The sequence below is a fragment of the Cotesia glomerata genome, linkage group LG10 (genome assembly GCF_020080835.1).
Source record: "Cotesia glomerata isolate CgM1 linkage group LG10, MPM_Cglom_v2.3, whole genome shotgun sequence".
Taxonomy (NCBI): Eukaryota; Metazoa; Arthropoda; class Insecta; order Hymenoptera; family Braconidae; genus Cotesia; species Cotesia glomerata.
The window spans coordinates 325,635-348,293 of NC_058167.1; the positions used below are offsets into that span (position 1 = coordinate 325,635).

A 22,659-nucleotide genomic window follows, 5' to 3' on the forward strand; every position below is an offset into this window, starting at 1 on the left:
TTTATATGCGATTTTTATATCGTGAACAAATTATTTGATGTTATTTAAGTTTGCAGGGTTCGATTTACTCTCAACTACGAGCTAACATAGTCAGCCAAAAGTGTCCCTGAATATATCCTAGACATGGAATACAACATGATTATGATTGATCAGTTATGATTATGCTTGGTCATACATGATCACGCATGAGTATTTGTCAAACATGTAAATAAGCATGATCAAGACTGATTAATTATGATGATGCTTGGTCGTGATGATCAGTCATGAATATTTGCCAGACATGGAAAAGCATGATCATGACTGATTAGTTCTGATGATGCTTGGTCATGCATGATCTGTCATGAATATTTTTCGGGAAAAAATGATCAGACCTGACCATGCCTGATCATGTATGATCAGGCCTGAAATTAAATCAGATCATGTCTGTTCATGTATGATCAGACCTGAAATTAGACATGATCATGCCTGTCCATGTCTGTTCATGTCTGAAGCGTTAAATACGCTCAGGCCTGATCAGACCTGGGTGTATGATTATGCTTGAATAAATAATTATGTTTAGGCCTGATAAGACCTGTTCATGCATGATTAACCTTCTTAAATGTTATTTTCAGTCTAGAAGGAAAATTTTATCGAACTATAGACTGCAGATCTATTTTGAAGATTAATTTGTTCCGTATGACGTATCAGTTTCTATCCCCTTATAAATTATAAATGTACAACTTTCATAAAAAATTTCAGCTTAAGCATAAACTTTTCGATTTTCCATCCCAAAACGATGATTTTTAAACAATTATTTATCAAACAATCTATCATTTTAACTGAAAAGCTTTTTTCAATGATTTTACTTTCAAGCGCACAAAAAAAAAATATTTATATAGTTACATAATACAATTTCTCAAATTCTTTCGTAAAATGTTTTATTTGATATACTAATATTTTTTTTCGCATATAATTCAATTTTCTTCCAAAAATTTGAGTTCAGCTTTCTGTCCCAGCAACCGTTCACCGTAAAAAATTTTGCGTCATTTCGCCAAAAAATTTGGTGTTAAAAATTTGTGTGTTAAATATTTAACACCTTTTCGTGTTGATTCAATAGAATTGACACAAATAAGTGTTAAATTAACACATAATAATGTAAAATTTAAACATACAAATTTTTTAACACTATGACGCAAAATTGGTTACTGTGTTCCATTGAATAAGCGAAAAACAAAATTATCTAGTAAAAGTTTGAGTTTGATAGCGTGCAAATACCAAAATATATCAGATGATATCGATAGGCGATAAGTCCTTTCAAGATGTTTGTTATTAAGCTATACCTTCGTCCATTGCGGTCGTATCAAATTCTGCTAAATTGTAGAACACATAAATAATTCTAAGTTTCCTATACATTTTAAATAAAAAAAACTTCAAAATTGAAAGAAAAAAATAAAATTACAATTACGGAATTAAACTTGAAGAAATTTTTTTTTTCTGTACTTAGAACAATATGTTAATGGAGCGAAAAAAATACACAGCCGTCCCAAATAAATCACTCTAATATATAATTAATTATTAATAATTAATAAATTAGGTATAGAACTCCGTTAGCTATAAGTTATGTATAAAATTTAAATTACTTAAAGTAGTTTGAAAGATGTTCTAAAGTCAATAGAAGCCATTAGGTCAACAGGTAAAGGATAAGTCTAGAGAGCGCGACGTCTACGGTTCGAATTCCTCTAGGCACCAATTTTTTTTTTTTTTATGGACCTGATTCAGTCAGACATGAACATGCCTGGTCAGGCATGGTCATTTTTACCAAGTTTGCCAGGCATGGAAAAGCATGATCATGACTGATTAGTTCTGATGATGCTTGGTCATGCATGACCATACAAGCTCATGTCTGGCAAATATACATGCATGATCATGCATGAAATTAACGCCTGTCGTACATGTTCATGCATGATGATTTTTTCCCGGGAACTTTGGAAGCAGGAGTTACAAAAAATACTAAACATTACGATAATTAGCAATTAAATTAAAAATTTGAATTTCTAGGTTTAATTGTATTCATGACTTTTACAAGGTTTTTTTATTTTTTTTTTTTTGTGGTTTAAATATTTCACAAGAATAAGTCTCAATTGAGCTAGAAATCAGTTTCATTGTAAGAGATTCATCTGTGTTTGGCATAACGCAATGATACTTTTCTGCATCTGTGATAGTTTTAGCTTTAGAATAACGTATAAAGTCTCCGTTGCTTTTTCATAATCTGCAGTCGTTAAATATCTTACTCCGATTTTTGGCAAATTATTTGGTTGCACAGACCATTGATACAATTCTTGGGGGTTTGATATTTGTTTATCAAATGGTAGTTGAAGACTAGCTCTTGCTACAGCTCGTTTTAGTGTTCCTCTTACACCGACACAAGGTTCTTTGCCATGATAACTGGCAAAGAGATGCCATTCAGCATTTAATCTCAAATCTTTTTTGTGATAGTATAAATTAAGGAAGTACTGTGCAAAATCACTTTTCTTACAATATTCTTCAATTTTTGAATACGCGTACTTTTAAGTGTCCTCTATACGAATAAATTTTTTTTAATAGTCCTTGCGGTACTAATTTTCGAAATATTAGCAATTAAAAATCGTACATTTAATATGTATTCCCTATCCTGACCGTAGTTAGAGTGAACATTTTATTGAATAACAACCATACTTTTCTTAAAATTTTTTTTGAAAAACTGAGAATATTTAATTGAAGTTATAACAAGTATTTTTTATCAAAAATAACACAAACGATCGGTATTCATTTTTTTATAAGAAATGTTTGAAGTTAGTGACTTTCGATATTTTACGTAAGTGAGCGATATTCTGTAAAGAGAGGCAGCACTAGTGCGTGAGAAAGAAACCAATAGCCCTAACCTATTGGTGTCTTTTTCTTGGGGCAATACCTCCTTAACAAAGTTTTTGTAGTTTTTAAATTGTTGCGGAGCTTCATCGGAAAAGTAGTAGATCTTTTTAGCAGAATCGGACAAGGACTTTATAAAATCAGTAACAATTTTGAAAAAGACATTAACTGCAGTCGAGTCATGTATGTTACAGTCCATTATGATCACTAAACTTCTGTGCAATAATTCGTTATTTTTCTCAAAATAAAAAACCACTGGAAATATTGTCGACTGATCATTATTCCAGTGGAATCCTGGTACTGCATTTTGCATAACGAATTTGTAGTTCTCGGCAAAATCACAAACTACAAGAAATTCATCGGTTCCAAAAGACTCTTTGAGACATGAGGCAAAAGTTCTGTTATTTATTCACAAAATTCATTGATCAGATATGAACAGGCATGAGTCTTCAGGTCTGATCAGATATGAAAAATGACCGGGTCTGATCAGACCTGGCCAAGCATGTTCATGTCTGATCAGATCTGTTCATGTCTGACTCGATCAGGTCCATAAAAAAAAAAAAAAGATTGGTGCCGACGGGGATTCGAACCATGTACGTTGCGCTATTTAGACTGATACTTTACCTATTGACCCAATGACTTATATTAATTCTAGAGTACCTTTCAAACTACTTTAAGTAATTTAAATTTTATACATCACTTATCCTTATAGTTAACGGAGTTCTATACTTAATTTATTAATTATTAATAATTAATTATACACAGTAAAAAATTTCGCGTCATAGCGTCAAAAAATTTTTTGTTAAAAATTTTTATGTTAAATATTTAATTAACACTTTTTTGTGTTGATTTAACAGAATAAATGTTAAATTTACACATAAAAATGTTAAATATTTAACACAAAAATTTTTAACACTAAGATTTTTGACGCAATACTGCAAAATTTTTTACTGTGTATATTAGAGTGATTTATTTGGGACGGCTATGTATTTTTTTCGCTCCATTAACATATGGTTCTATGTAAAGTAAAAAAAAAATTTCTTCAAGGTTTATTCCGTAATTATAATTTTATTATTTTCTTTAAAAATTGAAGTTTTTTTTAATTAAAATGTATAGGAAATGAAGAATTATTTGTGTGTTCTACAATTTAACAGCCTTTGACACTACTGCAATGGACCAAGGCGTAGCTTAAGATAATAACAGACACCTTGAAAGGACTTATCGATATCAACTGATATATTTTGGTATTTTCACGCTATCAAACTCAAACTTTTACTAAATAATTTTATTTTTCGCGTATTCAATGGAACACAGTAAAAAATTTTATGTCAATGCGTCAAAATTCATCGTTAAAAATCATCGTTTTGGCATGGAAAATTAAAAAGTTCATGCTTATATAAGCCGAAATTTTTGATGAAAGTTGTACATTTAAAATTTATAAGGGGATAGAAACTGATACGTCATACAGAACAAATTAATTTTAAAAATAGAACTGCAGTCTATAGTTCGATAAAATTTTTCTTCCAGACTTAAAATATCATTTAAGAGGGTAAATCATGCATGAACAGTTCTTGTCAGCTGATATATGGAGTTTTAATCCTTTTCTATTAGGCTAGAACAGACATGATCAGACATGGACAGGTCTGCTCAGGTCTGAGCGTATTTAACGCTTCAGACATGAACAGACATGGACAGCTCTGATCAGGTCTGAGCATATTTAATGCTTCAGACATGAACAGACATGAGCAGGCATGAACAGGCTTGATCAGATCTGATCAGGTTTGAGCGTATTTAATGCTTCAGACATGAACAGACATGAGCAGACATGAACAGGCTTGATCAGGTCTGATCAGGTCTGAGCGTATTTAACGGTTCAGACATGAACAGGCTTGATCAGATCTGATCAGGTCTGAGCGTATTTAATGCTTCAGACATGAACAGGCATGAACAGACATGAGCAGGCATGAACAGGCTTGATCAGGTCTGAGCATATTCAACACTTCAGACATGAACAGGCATGGACAGGTCTGATCAGGTCTGAGCGTATTTAACGGTTCAGACATGAACAGGCATGAACAGACATGGACAGGTCTGATCAGGCCTAATTTCAGGCCTGATCAGGTCGGATTTCAGGCCTGATCAGATATGAACAGGTCTGATCAGATATGAACAGGTCTGATCAGTCCTGATCATTTTTTCCCGGGCAGATAAGACGGCTCCGAGAAGGCGTCGCGGATCGAGTTAGCCAAAACCTCGCATCAGCGTGTGACTCGGACCCCGACGACTCTCTCGCGAGTAACCTGAGATGCATAATGGCGTCAAAACGCTGATTGTAATATTAATGAGAACAGAGTCAAGTCAGTACCCACCGGGACTTACCGAACGACGGACGTCTGACTTGCCTCCTCTCCCAAATCCTTTATAATAAAACTGAAACTATTTTATCTTAACTGACATCTCTTTCCCTAGTAGAAATGATAAAGTTTTTACTCGATTAAATTTAGTATCTGGCTAACGATCATGTCTAGTAACTGGCTAGCGATCATGTCTAGTAACTGGCTAGTATAATATTCAGTAACTGTCTAGTTACTGGCCAGTTTTACTAGATATCAAATAAAACATGGTGACACTTGTAGATTTGGAGGTTATTTAAAATTAAATATGGATAAGTTTGTTACAATTCAAAATAATAATAATAATAATAATATTCAGAAACAGTGTAAATAATTAAAAAAAATTGAGTATTTCAATATAAAAATAATTTGTAATATATTTAAAAAAATGGATGAAATTTAAAAAATTGACATAATAACCGAATTGCGGTTGTGGGCAATCAAAACAAATACTCCAGACTGTCATCTAGATGAATTATTAAAAATTTTACTAGGAGTTCTTCCAGATTTGCCAATACGTGCAAAAACACTTTAAAAAATAACTGTTATTTTTATTTTTTTATATTATCAATGTTTTCAGTTTTATATTTAAGAATAATATAATATAATAAATTAATAACTTATTTCATAGTTCTTAATACTTTTATAAATGAAACTTTTATATACCAGTTAAATGTTAAATTCATAAATAAATTTTATAATTATTCCGTTGATTAATTATTACTATTTTTATTATTGATATTATTACTCTTTTGAATTGTAACAAACTTATCCATAGTTAATTTTAAATAACCTCAAAATCTACAAGTTTCACCATGTTTTATTTGATGTCTAGTAAAACTGGCTAGTAACTAGACAGTTACTGGATATTATACTAGCCAGTTCCTAGCTTAAGTCTAGTTAAACTAGCCAGTTACTGGCCAGATACTTGATTACATTTCTACTAGGGTTTGAATATATAAAACCAATCCTTGAGAGCGCTTCCGCTTTTCCACCCCAGGGTGCGAGCGTAGAAAGACGTTCCGAAAAAAAAATTATAACCCTTCATTTTCCTGTTACGAGACTAGGCTCAAAATTCGTGTCTTGGGAAGTAATATTTTTGAAAATTTTGAAAAAAAAATTGAAGATCACAAACAATCTTAAAATTGCTGTTTTAGCTCGAACAGCTTAAAAGCATAGAATAGCTTACGCTTTGAGGTTGGAGAGCTCAAAATAACACAGAATTTGTATTTTCGAGCTCAAAAAACTTAAAAACGTCATGTACGATTCAAGCGCTTAGATATGGAATTAGCGGGAAGTTGCAGAGATGGCCTTTAGGGTCAATCGTTTTCCTAATTTTTTTTTGTGTTATTCAAAAGAGAAATTTCACATGATTGGTCACGATATCTTTTAAAGTTATAATACTTTTTAGCGATTTTATTAAAGTTAATAAGTTATAATTGTTATAACAAAAACATAAAACAACTTTTTAATAAATCTATCATCTTTGATCATTTTAATCATTCTATAGTCATATTTTTTTTGTTAATAATTCTGACAGCATATAAAAAATTTTACTATGAGTGAATCGAGGTTTTAAACATAATCAGATTTCATTTTGAAATTGATGAAGTATTTATGATGTTAAAGTTTGGAGTCCAGGCATTTCATATTTTATTATCATCATAATGTGGTTATGTTTCAGTTGAGATAGTGGATAATACATTGAACGTAAAAATAAATTATATACCTCTTTTGTATGATTTATGTTGATTGATTTACAGGTAGCCGTAACTTGTCTGGATCTCGAAACGGCATCTCTAATAGTGATCTAGACTATGAATCACCTCGACCTAAAAAACAAATTTCACACTCTTTTTACGGACGAACTCAGGATGATGATGATGATGACAATGAGGAGACAGTTTATGATATATGGGGACAACGTACCAATCGCCGCAAATTGAGAAATGATGTTTCAAATGAAATTGCTTCAACTACACAATGTTTCAAAGATCAAGCAGCTAATTTAAGTCAGAACACAGATCATACTAGTGAGCTGAAACATTCAATTCAACAACAATTTCATAATATTGAAGACAAAGTCTCAAAGAACTTTAAATATACAAGAGATGATAATAATTTCATCCCATTTCAACGTTATTCTGATAATATGTCAGAATCTAAAAGAGAACATATTCCTCCTACAAAGTGGTCAAAATTGTTAACACCAGACTTCGATACATGCTCAAATGCAACTATTAGAGCACGACAAACAAAGGCACGACTAGAAGATTTAGAAAATGAAATTGAAGAATTAGCCGAGCGACAAGCTCAGCGTGAACGTCGAGCAGTTGCTCTCAAAGCTTTTGTTAATGAAAATACTTCTTCTAGTCAATTTTTAGAACGAAATGAACAAAGCCATACTTTTAAATGTAGTGAAAAAAAAGAAAAAAATGTCAATTTCTGAATAATATGTTTTCAAGATTTAATTCACGAATTTCTTGACTTCAGACTTATTGAGTTCTGTTATCCTTTTCCTTTCTCTTTACTTAATTTTTCTATTTCTTAACCACACAAATATTGCACTGATCGTACAAATCCTTCTATAATTGAAGAATTCCTTTTGTTGTTACTTTGTTGTTGTTGTTGTTGTTGTTGTTGTTGTTTTTGTTGTTATTGTTGTTGTTGTTATTGTTATTGTTGTTGTTGATGTTATTGTTGTTGTTGTTGTTGTTGTCATTGTTGTATTAATTCCTATAATATTAAATAAATAAATTATTCAGTGGATTTTTTTTTTTTTTTTTCATTTAATACGTCCGTACTTTAGCACATGCATGCAATATTGGAACTCTCTGGGTGCGTTATATAAACAATAAAATACTTTTTTTTGACATAATATCTTTGATGCAAGTACATTATTTAACAATTCTAGGCTCTCGAAATTTAGATGGTTCGAATATCGAAATTGAACGATTTTTCTTCGATGAGTATAATCCAAGAATTTGTTCTGAAGATAATATGGACAATAATTTTGTGTTAATGCAACGACGACTTAAGGATCGAGCTACTGAAAGTTTTGAGGAAGAACTTGCTGAACTACGCCGGAAGCGACGAGATCTTGAAGTAATCTTTTTTTAATAAGACAATACTAATAAAACCTTGTTATCGATATTAACTTGCTCACTAAAGTCAAAAAACAAATTCAAGTTTGAGCCTTTAAGCACCGGATGAAGTATTTAAGAGTTCTGATGCAAATAAAAAGTTGATAATCAGCATGAAAAGTAATTTAAAAATAGACATCAACTTTTATTTCCAGTCAATTTTTTAGTCTTACGGCCAAACTTAAATTTGATAATTCGTTTGAGCTCCAAGACTCTCGAAATATTACAAAAAAAAATGATTTCAGGATCACCAAATTAGAATGTTTGATTAATTTTATGAAAACAGTTAATTTTTACTTAATGTTAATAATAATGATGCAATCGAATATTGACTAAAATAATAGCAACCAAGTAGATGGGTAGCATATATATAGTATACTATAGACATCAATAACAAATAACTTCAGAGTAAAAAAAAACTGGAAAACGGTTGACCCTGCAGGCCATTCCTGAAACTTTCCGCTATGCATAAATTCGAAACGCTCGAGAAATTATATATTCCGAAGTTTTGAGCTTTTTGAGCTCAAAAACACAACTTTTATACTTTTCTGAGCTCTTCGAAAATTTAGTGGTTGTTGACAACATCCTTTTTTTAAAAGTTTTAATTGCGATGTCTTCCGATAGAATCAATCGTTTTTGATGAGCTTGCGGAATTTGACGCAGTTTTTCAAGTACGAAAAGATTTCTTACCTAACAAACGATTTGATGTAGATTCATGAAGTTATTCTAAAAAACACTTTTTTTGAATTTTTTAAAATGAAATATCTTTCGAATGAATGGATCGATTTTGACAAAATATGCGACGTCCGATACAGTTTTTTGCGCACTAATAGTGATTTTATTACATCAAAAACGATCCAAATAGAAATTTCGAAATTCTTTGAAAAATAAAATTTTTTCGTAATTGTTCGTCAACGATATCTGACGTACCGATGAATTGATGAACGAATTTTCAAACGGCATCGACGTCATATTTTTAGGTTTGAAGCTGATTAGGTTATGGAATACATCGATACAGCAGCTCAAAAGTTGTTTCGAAAAAATATGATTTTATTAATTTGTTTAGAATTACTCAAAATTAGGGGTGTGCGAATAGTGTTCGAATCGAATCGAATAGTACTATTTGATTCGAAATTCGAATCGAATATTTGAATAGTTCGAATAATTCGAATAGTTTCAATAATTCGTATGGTTTGAACAATTCAAATAGTTCAATTAATTTAAATATTTGAAACGAATAAATGAATAGGTTAATAATATTGAAGTATATTTTAAATAATTAAAAATTTTCATGCTAGTCAAAAAAATATAGTACTATTTTTTAAAACAATGTTTTTCGTCAAATATTCGATTATTATTGGAAGAAATAAAATTATTTTAAATGATAATTTTAAATAATGTTATTTTAAATCTTGGTGCTTTAATTTTGTTACCGACTGATGATAAGTAAAGATGTTATATAATGGCGCTGCTTGTCAGTTTACAACTTGTTTAATTTATGAAACTCTGAATTGTACGTCTATTAGTCACTTTCTCGAGTTGATTGCCACGTCATAATTGTAATTCATATGAAAATCAAATTTAATTTGAGTAAATTATTATGAACATGGCAGCATCGAATAGTGATTCTTCATCTCATTTATTATCTGATGATTTAATGGAAGTTTGTGCGGAAGAACATGTAGAAGTAATTATCGATGAAAATGAAAAAAAAATGACACTTCAAGAAGCCCAGCTTGGGATTATTTTAAGCTTTCCGTTATCAACCAACAAAAAATTGCTACTTGCAATATTTGTTCAGGGAATTTTAAGCTACCATCGTGTAAGTATTTTTGTCATTTTTAATCATTTTACCATAATAGCCGAATGACAATAATATATATAATTTTTATAATAAAGTACACGTATAACAATATTAAATATATTAGACTAATATAATCATATTTTAAGGAAGTTAATAATTTTGAATGATTTAATAACATAGTTGCAAAATTCAATAGTACTGTACTATTTATAAGAATGAAAACAACAATAGAATCAATGAGCAATATTTGAAAGCTAATTTTTTCAATGGTAACATATTAGATACTTTAATAATTTAGAATGTAAATTTTTTATTTTAAATTTTTAAATGGCCTGGTTGACATTTATAGTACATTTTCTCGTTCTAGTTTCACAAAAAATTCAAAGCTTTATTTTTGAAGGAGTCTAGGCTGAGTGATTCTATGACTTCAGTGGGTAGCTCTTTCCAGATTCGAATTGCAGAGATTACAAATGAATGCTCGTAGATTGTAGTCGAGAAATTTGGCCTTTTGAAAATAATTTTATTAAATTTCGCTGCAATTCTGACAGATCTTCTGATATTGGAGGAAGATCACAGTTATCTAAGAGCTTGAGTCTTCTGTAACTTCCAAGAATCATAACCTTAGTTTTTGAAAAATTTATTTCAAGGCCAACTACTCTAGCCCAATCAGCTACTGCTTTCCCATCAGTCGTAAGTTTAATTGCAGCTTCATTCAAGAGCTTCAAATTGTGCTAGATGGGCTAAATAACTGTTTATATTGAGACTTAAGATTTTTATTGATGTACGGATTACAATAGGCTGATCAATTTGTTGCTATAAAAGTTTTTCAAGATCATCTTCAGTGTTGATATGAAACTTAGGTGAATCATCATCCTTCTTTGCATAGACATTGCCACGGTCAGTCCAGACGTATTTAATTTTTGATAGTTTGGCTTTAGTTTTTATCTTCTGTACAAATTTATATATATCAGGATGTAAGAACTCATTTATGTAGATAAATTTGTTTTGGTTAGAGTCAGAAGAAGTATTAAAGACGTTTTTAGCCAGAAGTTTTGGGGAACGGCGTTTGACTTCAATGATGTGTTTACAAATTTCAGGTGATTTAAGTTTAACAATAAGCGAACGCGAGGTTTGTGTGCTATTTTGTCCACTTTGCCTCCTTTTATTGTTAAATTCTCTGATATTTAAAATATCAGTAGTCAAATTTGCAATATTTAACTTCTCAAATATTTGGTGTGTAATTTGCTCATTAGTTTGTTGTGTATTTAAATCATTTGGAATCCCGGAGATCAACAGTTGAGACGACATACGATATTCAGTAACTTGCTGAGAAAATGGAGTAGTGACTAAAGAGTCAAGAGTAGATTTAACTAACGTGATAGCTGTTGCATTTTCTTCACATTTGGCAGAATTTTGATTTAATTTCAAATTTATTTTTTTGATTTCTTCTTGAGACCTTATTTGAGTTTTGGTGACCTCAGATAACGATTCAGTTACTGCCACAAGGTCTTCCGAAAGCTTGGTTATCTTTGAATTGCTATCACTGTAATTTTCTACAAGGCTTCTAATCTGTCCACTATGTTTACTCAGGCAGACCGCGACATTCTGGATGCTCAAAGAGTTATTATAGGACATATCAAGCAAAGCATTGACTTTTTCATCTAGCGTGTGCTTTGACCAATCAGGTTTTGCCATTTGAGTTGGATTTAAAACATTTAAGGTAGGCAGACCTGTTGATCTTTGATCATTAGTGTCAGCTGAAAATTGAGAGCAAGCTTGACTAGCTAGTGTACCTGAAACGGACTGAGAGGCAGAGTTGGAAGTAACCTGACTCGCTTGATCATTTGAAACAGACATTTTTGGAGAGGTAACTTCAACTGGGGAAAGAAAAACACAGTCTTCTCCAGCAGAAGTTATAGGTGGTGTTTTCGGTGATGAATTAATTGATTTAAAACTGCTCTGCGAAGATTTCCTGCGTATCCTATCTAAGATGTTAGCTGGTCTAGGGGTCGAATGCCCAGAAGTATGTGCTTGAGAGTTTGACGGAATAGTAAGTAGAGACAGTGATGGACCAAAAGACTTTACACAGCAGGTTGCAGCTTTAGATTTAGCCACTTCTTTCGCACAGCTTGGATGATATGTGAGTTTACAGGTCTTACACTTCATTGGTCTCACATCAGGTCTATTACATCTAGAACAGTTCATAACATAACAATTTCCATCACAATGTAATTAGAGGTTGGAAGAGCTGTTAGATTAAGAAAAAACAACATTGTATGTTTATATGTTAAGTGGCGACATCCGTAGAGTAAGAGTAGTACTTAGTGGTGGGCACACTGTGATGATAAACTATATATGTGAGTTAGCTGGAATCACTTTAACAGTGTAGCCTAAAATCACGCCGTAGAAAACTCAATAACCTCCAAATCCATAAACATGAAATTGAAAAATTTATAACTTCACTTTCAGTTTAGCAATTTCCGTACTTATTTGCAATCCAGAAAGATTGCAATAAAGAGCTTGCAAAGATATGTGAATTTAGATGAAATTAGATAATTTTTATTCGCTAGAAATTATCACAACTAGCCGAAACGTAAACTTAATCGAAAATAAAGAAAACTTAACAAAATAAAGACCAAAGAACCAAAAACTGGAAAGACGACGGAATACCTCGGGATCGCTCAGTGTGCTGGTTCGTGTAGAGAGGATTCATAATTTTAATAATTCTATTCGCAACACCAAAAATTTATACTTAAAATAAAATCCTTATTAATTCAATAAACCGTAAACTTAATTAACAAACTTGATCTCAAATCACTATAAAATTACTGGAACGATACAGCTAACAATAATCAACGCTATAGTCAAGTTACAGACACTTACTTTCATAAAATAAAACAAATAAAATAAATAAATCTTAATGACTCGAATAACAATTTCAACTAAATCTGTCAACAAAACTCTAAATTCTTTATAATACAAAATCTATATATATATAAGAGATTCCCACCTATATATTGACTCATCACGATATCTCTGGAACCATAAGGCGTAGCGACTTGAAATTTGGTAGGAATATTCCTTTCGCCGAGTAGAGGTCAGCTAAGAACGGATTTTACGAAATTCCACCCACAAGGGGGGTTGCGGGGGCGTTAACAATAGAAAATTCCCATTTTTAACCTATAGCTCCTATCGACTTCAAATTTGGTAGGAATCTCCTATATGTGATGTAGAAATGATCTAAGAGCGGATTTTACGACAATCTACTCCCAATATGGATTGCGGGGGTGGACGTTGACAATGAAAATTAAAAATTTCCGACTTCTCGCTCCTACAGACTCCTAATTTTGTATGAATTTTGTGTAAGTGATGTAAAAATAATTTATGAACGAATTTTACAATATCCCACTCCACAGAGGAGTGCGGGGGTGGGTCTTAACAATGAAAATTTTAAATTTTTTAGCTCTAGCTCCTAAAGGCTCAAAATTTGATAAGTATCTGCTATATGCGAGGTAGAAATGATCTAAGAGTGGATTTTATGACAATCTACTCCCAATATGGATTGCGGGGATGGACGTTAACAATGAAAATTAAAAATTTTCGACTTTTAGCTCCTACAGACTCCTAATTTTGTATGAATTTTGTGTAAGTGATGTAAAAATAATTTATGAACGAATTTTACGATATCCCACTCCACAGAGGAGTGCGGGGGTGGGTCTTAACAATGAAAATTTTAAATTTCCGAGCTGTAGCTCCTATAGGCTCCAAATTTGGTAAGAATCTGTTCGATGGGATGTAGAAATGATTCAAGAGCGGATTTAATGACAGCCTACCCCCAATATGGATTGCGGGGGTGGGCGTTAACAATGAAAATTTTAAATTTCCGAGCTACAGCTCCGACAGACTCATAATTTTGTATGAATTTTCTGTAAGTAATGTAAAAATAATTTATGAACAAATTTTACGATATCCCTCCCCACAGGGGGGTGCGGGGGTGGGTTTTAACAATTAAAATTTTTAATTTTCGAGCTGTAGCTCCTATAAGCTCCAAATTTGAAAAGAATCTGCTATATGCGATAAACTGAAACTAAGGAAACGACCCAAAGTCGAAGAAAGTATTTACTAGCGTTATAGATTGAAATATAGATTAACTATCAAGTTGGAATACTAAAATAAAATAATAAATTATAAAATTAGTGTAAGAAAAGTAGATTTAAACGAAAGATGTATCAGAGTTTGTTAGACAAGCTGTACATCTGGTGCCAATAAATCTATCTATCTATATTTATATATGAGATTTCCACCTATATATTGACTCATCACGATATCTCTGGAACCATAAGGCGTAGAGATTTGAAATTTTGTAGGAATATTCCTTTCGCCGAGTAGAGGTCAGCTAAGAACGGATTTTACGAAATTCCACCCACAAGGGGGTTGCGGGGGCGTTGACAATGGAAAATTCCCATTTTTAAACTATAGCTCCTATCTACTCCAAATTTAGTAGGAATCTCCTATATGTGATGTAGAAATTATCTATGAGCGGATTTTATGATAATTCATCCCCAATAAAGATTGCGGGGTAGGGGTTAACAATGAAAATAAAAAATTTCCAAAATATAGCTCCCGTAGGTTTCAAATTTGGTAGAAATCATTTATATGTGATCCAGAAATGATCTAATAGTGGATTTTATAACAACCTCCTCCAAATATGGATTGCGGGGGTGGGTGCTAACAATGAAAATTTTAAATTTCTAAGCTAAAGCTCCCATAGGCTCTAAATTTGGTAAGAATCTGCTATATTTGAGGTAGAAATGATCTAAGAGCGTATTTAATGATAACCTACTCCAAATATGGATTTCGGGGCTGGGTGTTAACAATTACAATTTTAAATTTCCGAGCTATAGCTCCTACAGACTCCAAATTCGGTGAGAGTCTTCTATGTGTGATGTAGAAGTGATCTAAATGAGGATTTCAATAAATTCTACCTTCAATAGCGATTGCGGGGGTGAGTGTTAGAATTTTCAATTTCAATTTCCAAACTGTAACTTTTATAGACTCTAAATTTGGTAGAAATCTTCCGGTATAATTTTCCTGTCAAGTTCAGCTAAGAATAGATTTTATTAAATTCCTCTCCCAAAGGGGTTTGCGACGGTGTTACCAATGAAAAATTCCCGTTCTTAAACTATAGTTCCTATCGACTCCAAATTTGGTAGGAATCTTCTGTAAGAGATATAGAAATAATCTATAAACGAATTTTACGATATCTCACCCCACAGGGGTTGCGGGGATGGGTATAAACAATGAAAATTTTGAATTTTAAAGTTGTAGCTCTTACAGACTCCAAATTTTGTAGGAACTTTCTGTAAGTGATGGAAAAATAATTTATGAACTAATTCTACGATATTCTACCTCAAAGAGAATTGCGGGGGCGTTAACAATAAAAAATTTCCGTTTATAAACTACAGCTCCCATATATTCCAAATTGGGTAAGAATTTTCTGTAAGAGATGTAGAAATAATATACGAACGAATTCACGATGGTTCACCTCACAGGGGTTTGTGGGGGTAGTTGTTAACAAATAAAATTTTTATTTTCCAAGCTATAGCTCCTACAGACCCCAAATTTAGTAAGAGTCTTCTACATATAATATAGAAATTATTTAAGAACGGACTTTACAACGAATTACCTTCAATAAGGATCGCGGGGGTGGGTGTTAACAATAAAAAATCTTAATTTCCAAAATATAGCTTCTAAAAACTCTAAATTTGGTAAAAATCTTTTATTTCTCATGTAGAAATCATCTCAAAATGAACTTCAATAAAGACTATTTCCGATAGGAATTGCGGGGATGGGTGCTAAAATCTAAAATTTTAATTTCCAAACTGTAACTTCTACAGACTCTAAATTTGGTGAGAATCTTCGTGTATGATGTCAAGTTCAGATAAGAATGGATTTTCTCGAATTCTAAACCTAGAAGGGATTGCGGGGGTGTTAACAATGAAAATCTCTCATTTCCAAACAAAAGTTTCTATGGACTTGAAGTTTTGTTGAAACCTTTTGTTTATAATGTAGAAATTTTCTCGAATAGGATCTTATGAAATTCCTCTCCCATATAAGAGTGTGGGAGTGATAATTGTCAAAAAATTTATACTTTTCAAATACAGTTCCTACAGATATAGAATTTGATAGAATCGCAAGAGAAACAGGAACTTACGGGAATGGCCTCCAAGGCCAACGGATTTAAATATTTTCCTTTTTTAATAATTATATTTTCTCACAACAATCGTCTCTTTGGCAGCGGCAAAAAAAGTCATTGTAAGGTTTCCAAAATTTAACTTTACATGTAGCTATTCACTCAACGGACTAAGAATTTTACATACATTTTATTTTTGCTGATCACATAACCCATGAATTGTTCTTATTACCGGATCGCGGGAACGTAACAGATTGAAATAAATGCATTTTCTAAGCATTTGAGATGTGAAAAAGGAATTTGGCTATTTATTATAAGAGAATTCGTTAAAAACAAGTACAAATAAGTTTCTATGAAAAATTGATGTCACGGAGGAAATTTAAATTAACGGCAAAATTCGTCACGCTTTAAGCTAGCCAAATTTCAACTTCACTTATGAGACGCGCAATTACTTTAACTGAAACTTTCAATGATCATTTCAAATTTTTTTCTTCGTTTCAGTCATTATTCATTTTTGGAAAAAAACCACTGGAATGTCATAGTGATTGCACATTAAAATTTACAATGAATATTAGCTAGAATAATCACAGGGATAAAAGGAACGGGCCAATCTGATAAAATTTGAAATCTGTACAAATTTAAACAATACTCCCATTAAATTTCAAGTCTAGATCTCTAAAAATACAATTCTATGAAGTGCCCAGCGGAGCGGGCGGGTAACAGCTAGTTTATTATAAACGAGACTATCTAATATCTCAAGACTAAAACTCAATTATTAACGCTCAAATTACAATAAATAAAATAATATCATACCTGATACAAACAATGTCGATGCTGAGTAACTTTTTATAATAATTTAAATAAACTTCATAACTGTATTCATTTCTTTAGCTCAAACTAAAACGCAAAAGACTAAAATCTTAACCTGTAGCTGCAACGGTACGCACGTCCGATCACCTGAAGTGATCAGAGGCAACTCTTCAACTCGACTGTCCTCTACGAAGTCTAAAACTCGACTGTTCTTAACGAAATCTAAAACTCGACTACTCTTAAACGTGACTCACTCACAACTAAAATTTCTATATTCAATTAACTCCATAAAATATTTTAATCCCTTAAGGGAGTATTCTACTATAGAGGCATGAATTTCGCCCGGTTTTAGAAGCGCTTTACGTAACCGTGAACCCATGCGTTTTTGAACATGCCCCACACACTCCTTCTTTTCTACTACCGGGTTATCATTGTAGGGGTTAATATCAAGAATGCCCTTGAAAGTAGGATAAAGGACATAAGTAAGGACTCGGGAACGCCTACCGTCTTTTGTTAACTTGTAGCGGTCGGACCGGAACCGATGCCACGTCACTAAAACGGCTATAACTCATGAAATAATAGGAATTTTAATAAATCCTTTTAATGACATATTTTTGAATATCTAAACTTTGAAAATATGAAAAAAAAAAATTTTCGATTTTTTAAAAATTCTCCAGTAGAATACTCCCTTAATCAAACAACTAAAGCTCTGAGTATGGATATTCCTTTGGTGGATGCTCTCCAGGATTCGACTACGGCTGGGATCGAAACCAAAAACGTAACTCAAAACGTAACTTAAATCAAAATTCAAAATAGCAAAAACGTAACTTAAACCTTAACTAAAACTTAACGTAAAACGTAAACGTAACTTAAATTGATCCCATATGCTTTCGTCATGTTCCTCTACATCGGAGCGCTGGCGTCTCAGCCAGACCTAGGCATTCCACCTGGAAGTCTCAAAGGGTTAGACTGGCGTCTAACATCAAACGAAACCGGGTGACTTATAATCCCGCTCCACGGTAACGCTGATTGATCCACGTACTCTGCAGCCTCAAAACTCAAAACTTAAAATTCAAAACTCAAAACTAAAAATTCAAAACTTAAAATAACTCAATAAAACCCTTAAATGACTTGACCTCAATATTTTTCAAAAACTTGACTCTAAAACTGACTCTAATCTCAAAAATCTCAAAATCTCAACTGTAACTGTAACTCTCTAAATTCACACTAAAACAATAGCTCCTTGTTATTCGGCATCTGCACTCAGACTCTACTAACAAAACTATAATCTTTAATCCTCACAATTATTTTTCTATAAAATTTTGGCCTTGAAATATCAACTTAGAATCACAAAAATCCGTTGGCGCTAGTGACGTTCATTTCAAATAGACCCCGGTCGATAAAATAACGTCACAGTATGTATGTTTGTAACCCTTTTATAACTTTTGAACGGCTTGACTGATTTCATCGCGGTTGGTGCCATTCGATAGGGCTTGACCAAACCGATTGTGAATACACTTTGGACCGATTCGGATCGGTAGATTTTGAGAAATCTAAAAAAAACTACAAAAAAAATTTTTTTCGAATGGGGTTTCTTTGAAAGAACTTTTAAACGGCTTTATCGATCGATTTCAAAAACTAATCAGCTCTTAACATCAAAAGACCACGTCGATTGCCGCCAGTCCGGTCAAAATCGGTTGATTCGTGCGTGAGTTATCATTGACGAAAGAAAACCAAAAAAAGTATTTTTTTGGAATCACTCTGAAATTATTCGTTCGATCAATTTATACTCAAAAATTCTTTATGAATTGTGTTTTATCAAACTGCTATTAGAGTTTTGAGCTCGGAGAGTTCAAAATGACACAAAACTTATATTTTTAAGCTCGAAGAGCTCAAAAACGTAATGTGTAATTTTGAGCGCTTAAGTACAAAATGAGCTGGAAGTTGCAGGGATGGCCTTCAGGGTCAACCGTCGTCCTAATTTTTTTCTAATTCTTCTAATAAAATCAAATTAATATTTTCTAAAAAAAAATTAAAAATAGATTCATTCATATAAGATTGAAAATAAAACGTTCCGCCAAAATTTGAAAGTAATAGGAAAGTATCGAAATGTTGAGATAAGGTTGTTCGAACACTAATGCACTTGTAAAGATCAAAGGCTAATTTTTTCATATGTTATAAATTGCTATCTCATCGTCTAAATTAACTTTTTGGAATAGATTTAACGGAAAGTTATCGTTTGAAAAATTATTAAAAATTGAAATTAAACATGTAACCTGTCTTTAGCTAACATGAAGAGATTTGATGGTTTTTCTATACATGAGCAGGCAACATATAGCTGTCCATGTGACAAACATGTGTTTTCCAAATCTAAACCGCAAGTAAACAGTGTTTGGCCTTGAGATTCAAGCCATCTACCGGATGTGCAACTTAGATGCCAAACCGCCATCTATTAGGATTCTATAGAACTAACCGATAAATACACACTAAAGTCGTATAATGAACATTTAATTTGCAATAACAAATATTGAGATCAATAATTGAGATAAAAACTACCCTATCTTTCATTTCATTTCATCGAGTAATGTCGAAAAATGGCATTGGCTGAAAAGTTTGTATATGTATTTATATATATATATATATATATATATATATATATATATATATATATATATATATATATATATATATATATATACTAGCTGACCCGGCAAACGTTGTTTTGCCATGTGAATAATTTCTAGAGAATTTCCAGTGTAGAAAAAAAATTACTAACTTATTGGAAGTGTATAAGGATGTGGAATATGAGTGAAAAAGGCCTGGAGCGTTATGAACGATGAGGGAATGTTGTTTAAAAATAACAAAACACCAAACATTAATTGTTTTAATTTATTAAAAGTAATAATTATTTATATAATTAATTAATTACATAATATTAATCTCTTAATGCTGAAGCGTGAACAATATTTTTTGTTAGCCCGTCTTTAGCTAATACAAACAAACTTGATGGTTTACCCACTCGAGAGCATGCAACGTATAATTGTCCGTGTGAAAAACATGGTGTGCTCAAATCTAAGCCACAAACAGACATTTTTTGGCCTTGGGATTTATTAATAGTCATTGCAAATGCCAATCTAATCGGAAATTGAATACGCTTAAATTGAATTGGCACATCTGTAGGTATAATAGGTATTTGTGGTATCAATATATTTTCACCTCGAAACTTGCCATTTAAAATGGTGCCTTCGATAACGTTTTTCATTAATTTTTTAATGACTAATCGCATACCGTTGCATAGCCGTGGTGGGTTCAAATTACGAAGCAAAATAATTGGAGATCCAACCTTCAATTGTAAGTTATGTGGTGGCATGCCTGGCAAATCTAGTGAGTTCAAAAACTCTGTTGGAAAATTTACAGCTTCAGTGTCATCGCAAACTGTATCAATAGATTTATATGATACCAAGTCCCCTGGCAATAACTGTTGTATCTTCAGATTTAAAATGTCAACGTCCACATTTTTTGCAGCTAACATTGCTCTTTCTGCAAACCACTCGAGATTTATGTAATTCGTGTGTACATCGGGAAATATTTGTTCAATGAGAGCATCATGCGAATCAATGATTGTGCAGAAATCATTCGCTAATTTTATGTATCCAGTTTCAGCTATAGTGACTTTTCCATCGCCGATATCTAAGAGTCTTTTGAGAATGTTTCAGCGGATGGATCTTGAAGCATTTGAACGCGCATATTTACTTTCAGCTGTACTATTTCAACATTGCGCCACAATGTCGATGATTTTAAGCAGGCGTTGATTTCATCAGCGTATGTTGAACGTGGAATGACGGGAAGTGTTTGTCTGAAGTCACCTGAAAGGACTAACAGAGTGCCACCAAATAGTTTGTCATTGTTTTTAATATCTTTCAATGTCCTATTCAACGCCTCAAGCGAATGTTTGTGTGCCATGGTTCATTCATCCCAGATGATAATTTTACACTGTTTCAGCACTGTGGCTATGGACGATTGTTTTTTTATGTTGCACACTGCGTCAGGGTTATTTTGAATATTTAGTGGTAGCTTAAATACTGAATGAGCTGTTCTGCCTCCATCCAATAAAGTTGCCGCAATGCCTGATGATGCAACGGCCAATGCGATACCATTATTGGATCGTATTTTGGCGAAAATTAGCGAAATAAGGAATGTCTTGCCAGTTCCACCTGGTGCATCTAAAAAGAAAAACCCACCTTGTCCTGCTGAAACTGCAAGCATAATGCGGTCGTAAATGGTTCTTTGTTCCTCATTCATTAGTGGGACATTGCGAGTAACAATCGCCGCCGTTTCTACAGTGTTGTACTGCATTTCACGATTCATTTCAGTGTTCATTAAATCAGTTGCACCTCGATTTGGCGAATTCATACCGAAATGACTGAGTGGTAAGTTCGCAATGATAATGCAAAGATCCTCAATAGCAATCAATGCTTCATTGTACATATCGTCGCTGAATGTTATCGCTAGATCGTTACACCGTGTACGATGTTGATGCAATATATCATCAGTCATTGAATCTTTGTGATCATCCCACAATATCTCTGCTCGGGCTGGAAAACATGTAGTCAACACTATAGCGAATAGTAGACGAATTTGTATTGCTGTACAGTTCAATGCTGCTTCAGCAAGCATACATTCCCACTGATTGTCATTTTCTAGCAAGCCGAGTGCAAGGCATGCATCTTTATACATTGTATACTGTTGCCCATTCAATTTACGCATATCTTGAAATGACAATGGGCCAGTAACATTACCCAATAATAGTCGAAGATAAAAGCACTCAGTCTGTCTTGGATTCACTGAAAATACTCGCCCTAAGGCATTTGATTTGAATAAATTGGGGCATGCATCAACTGGTGAGCCTTGCTTGCGGGGTATCCATTGTTTTGTTTGAGCCCATGTGAAATAGCGTGGTACTTGTGAATAGAGTAAAGTACGTGCAAAGGCACCAAAATCATCCGCACGATTACACAATTCAAAAAATTCAGTGAGTGTAGTTTTTGGTGGATTTATAGCACGATCAATCGCTGTCTCGTTCGTGAAATATACACGCTGACCATTTTCAAGATGAACGGCTAACTGAACAACTGCTGGATCTCGTTCATGAATTGGAAAACCAAAGATACGCCAAACAGCTTCATTGGAGCTGATGTACCGACCTATTTGGTAGAGCGTTATTTCATCGTTTTTATTTACTGGGGGAGCATTCACATTGGTATTTTCCACTCTAAACACCGCCATGTCACTGCCTTTATGGATATACTTGCAAATATATTTGATGCTCTTCACAGAACTGCAGAACTCAACATTAATATGAGCATTGTATGTTTTGCTCAGCAGGGGCGAATATGGCACGACCCAACGATTTAATTTACCATCTATTTG

General features: G+C 32.9%; 1 protein-coding gene across 2 annotated transcripts in view; it reads left to right on the plus strand.

The window, feature by feature from the left end:
- Window positions 1-22,659, plus strand: part of LOC123273312 — a 112,915-nt gene that overhangs the window by 30,352 nt on the left and 59,904 nt on the right. Inside the window, exon 4 of one of the 2 annotated variants that reach the window (XM_044740718.1) lies at window positions 8,194-8,384. In XM_044740718.1, coding sequence (XP_044596653.1) covers window positions 8,194-8,384 — 191 coding nt within the window. Of the gene's footprint in view, window positions 1-7,042; window positions 7,759-8,193; window positions 8,385-22,659 lie in introns of those variants that run through there. The other variant, XM_044740717.1, reaches the window with a different exon arrangement.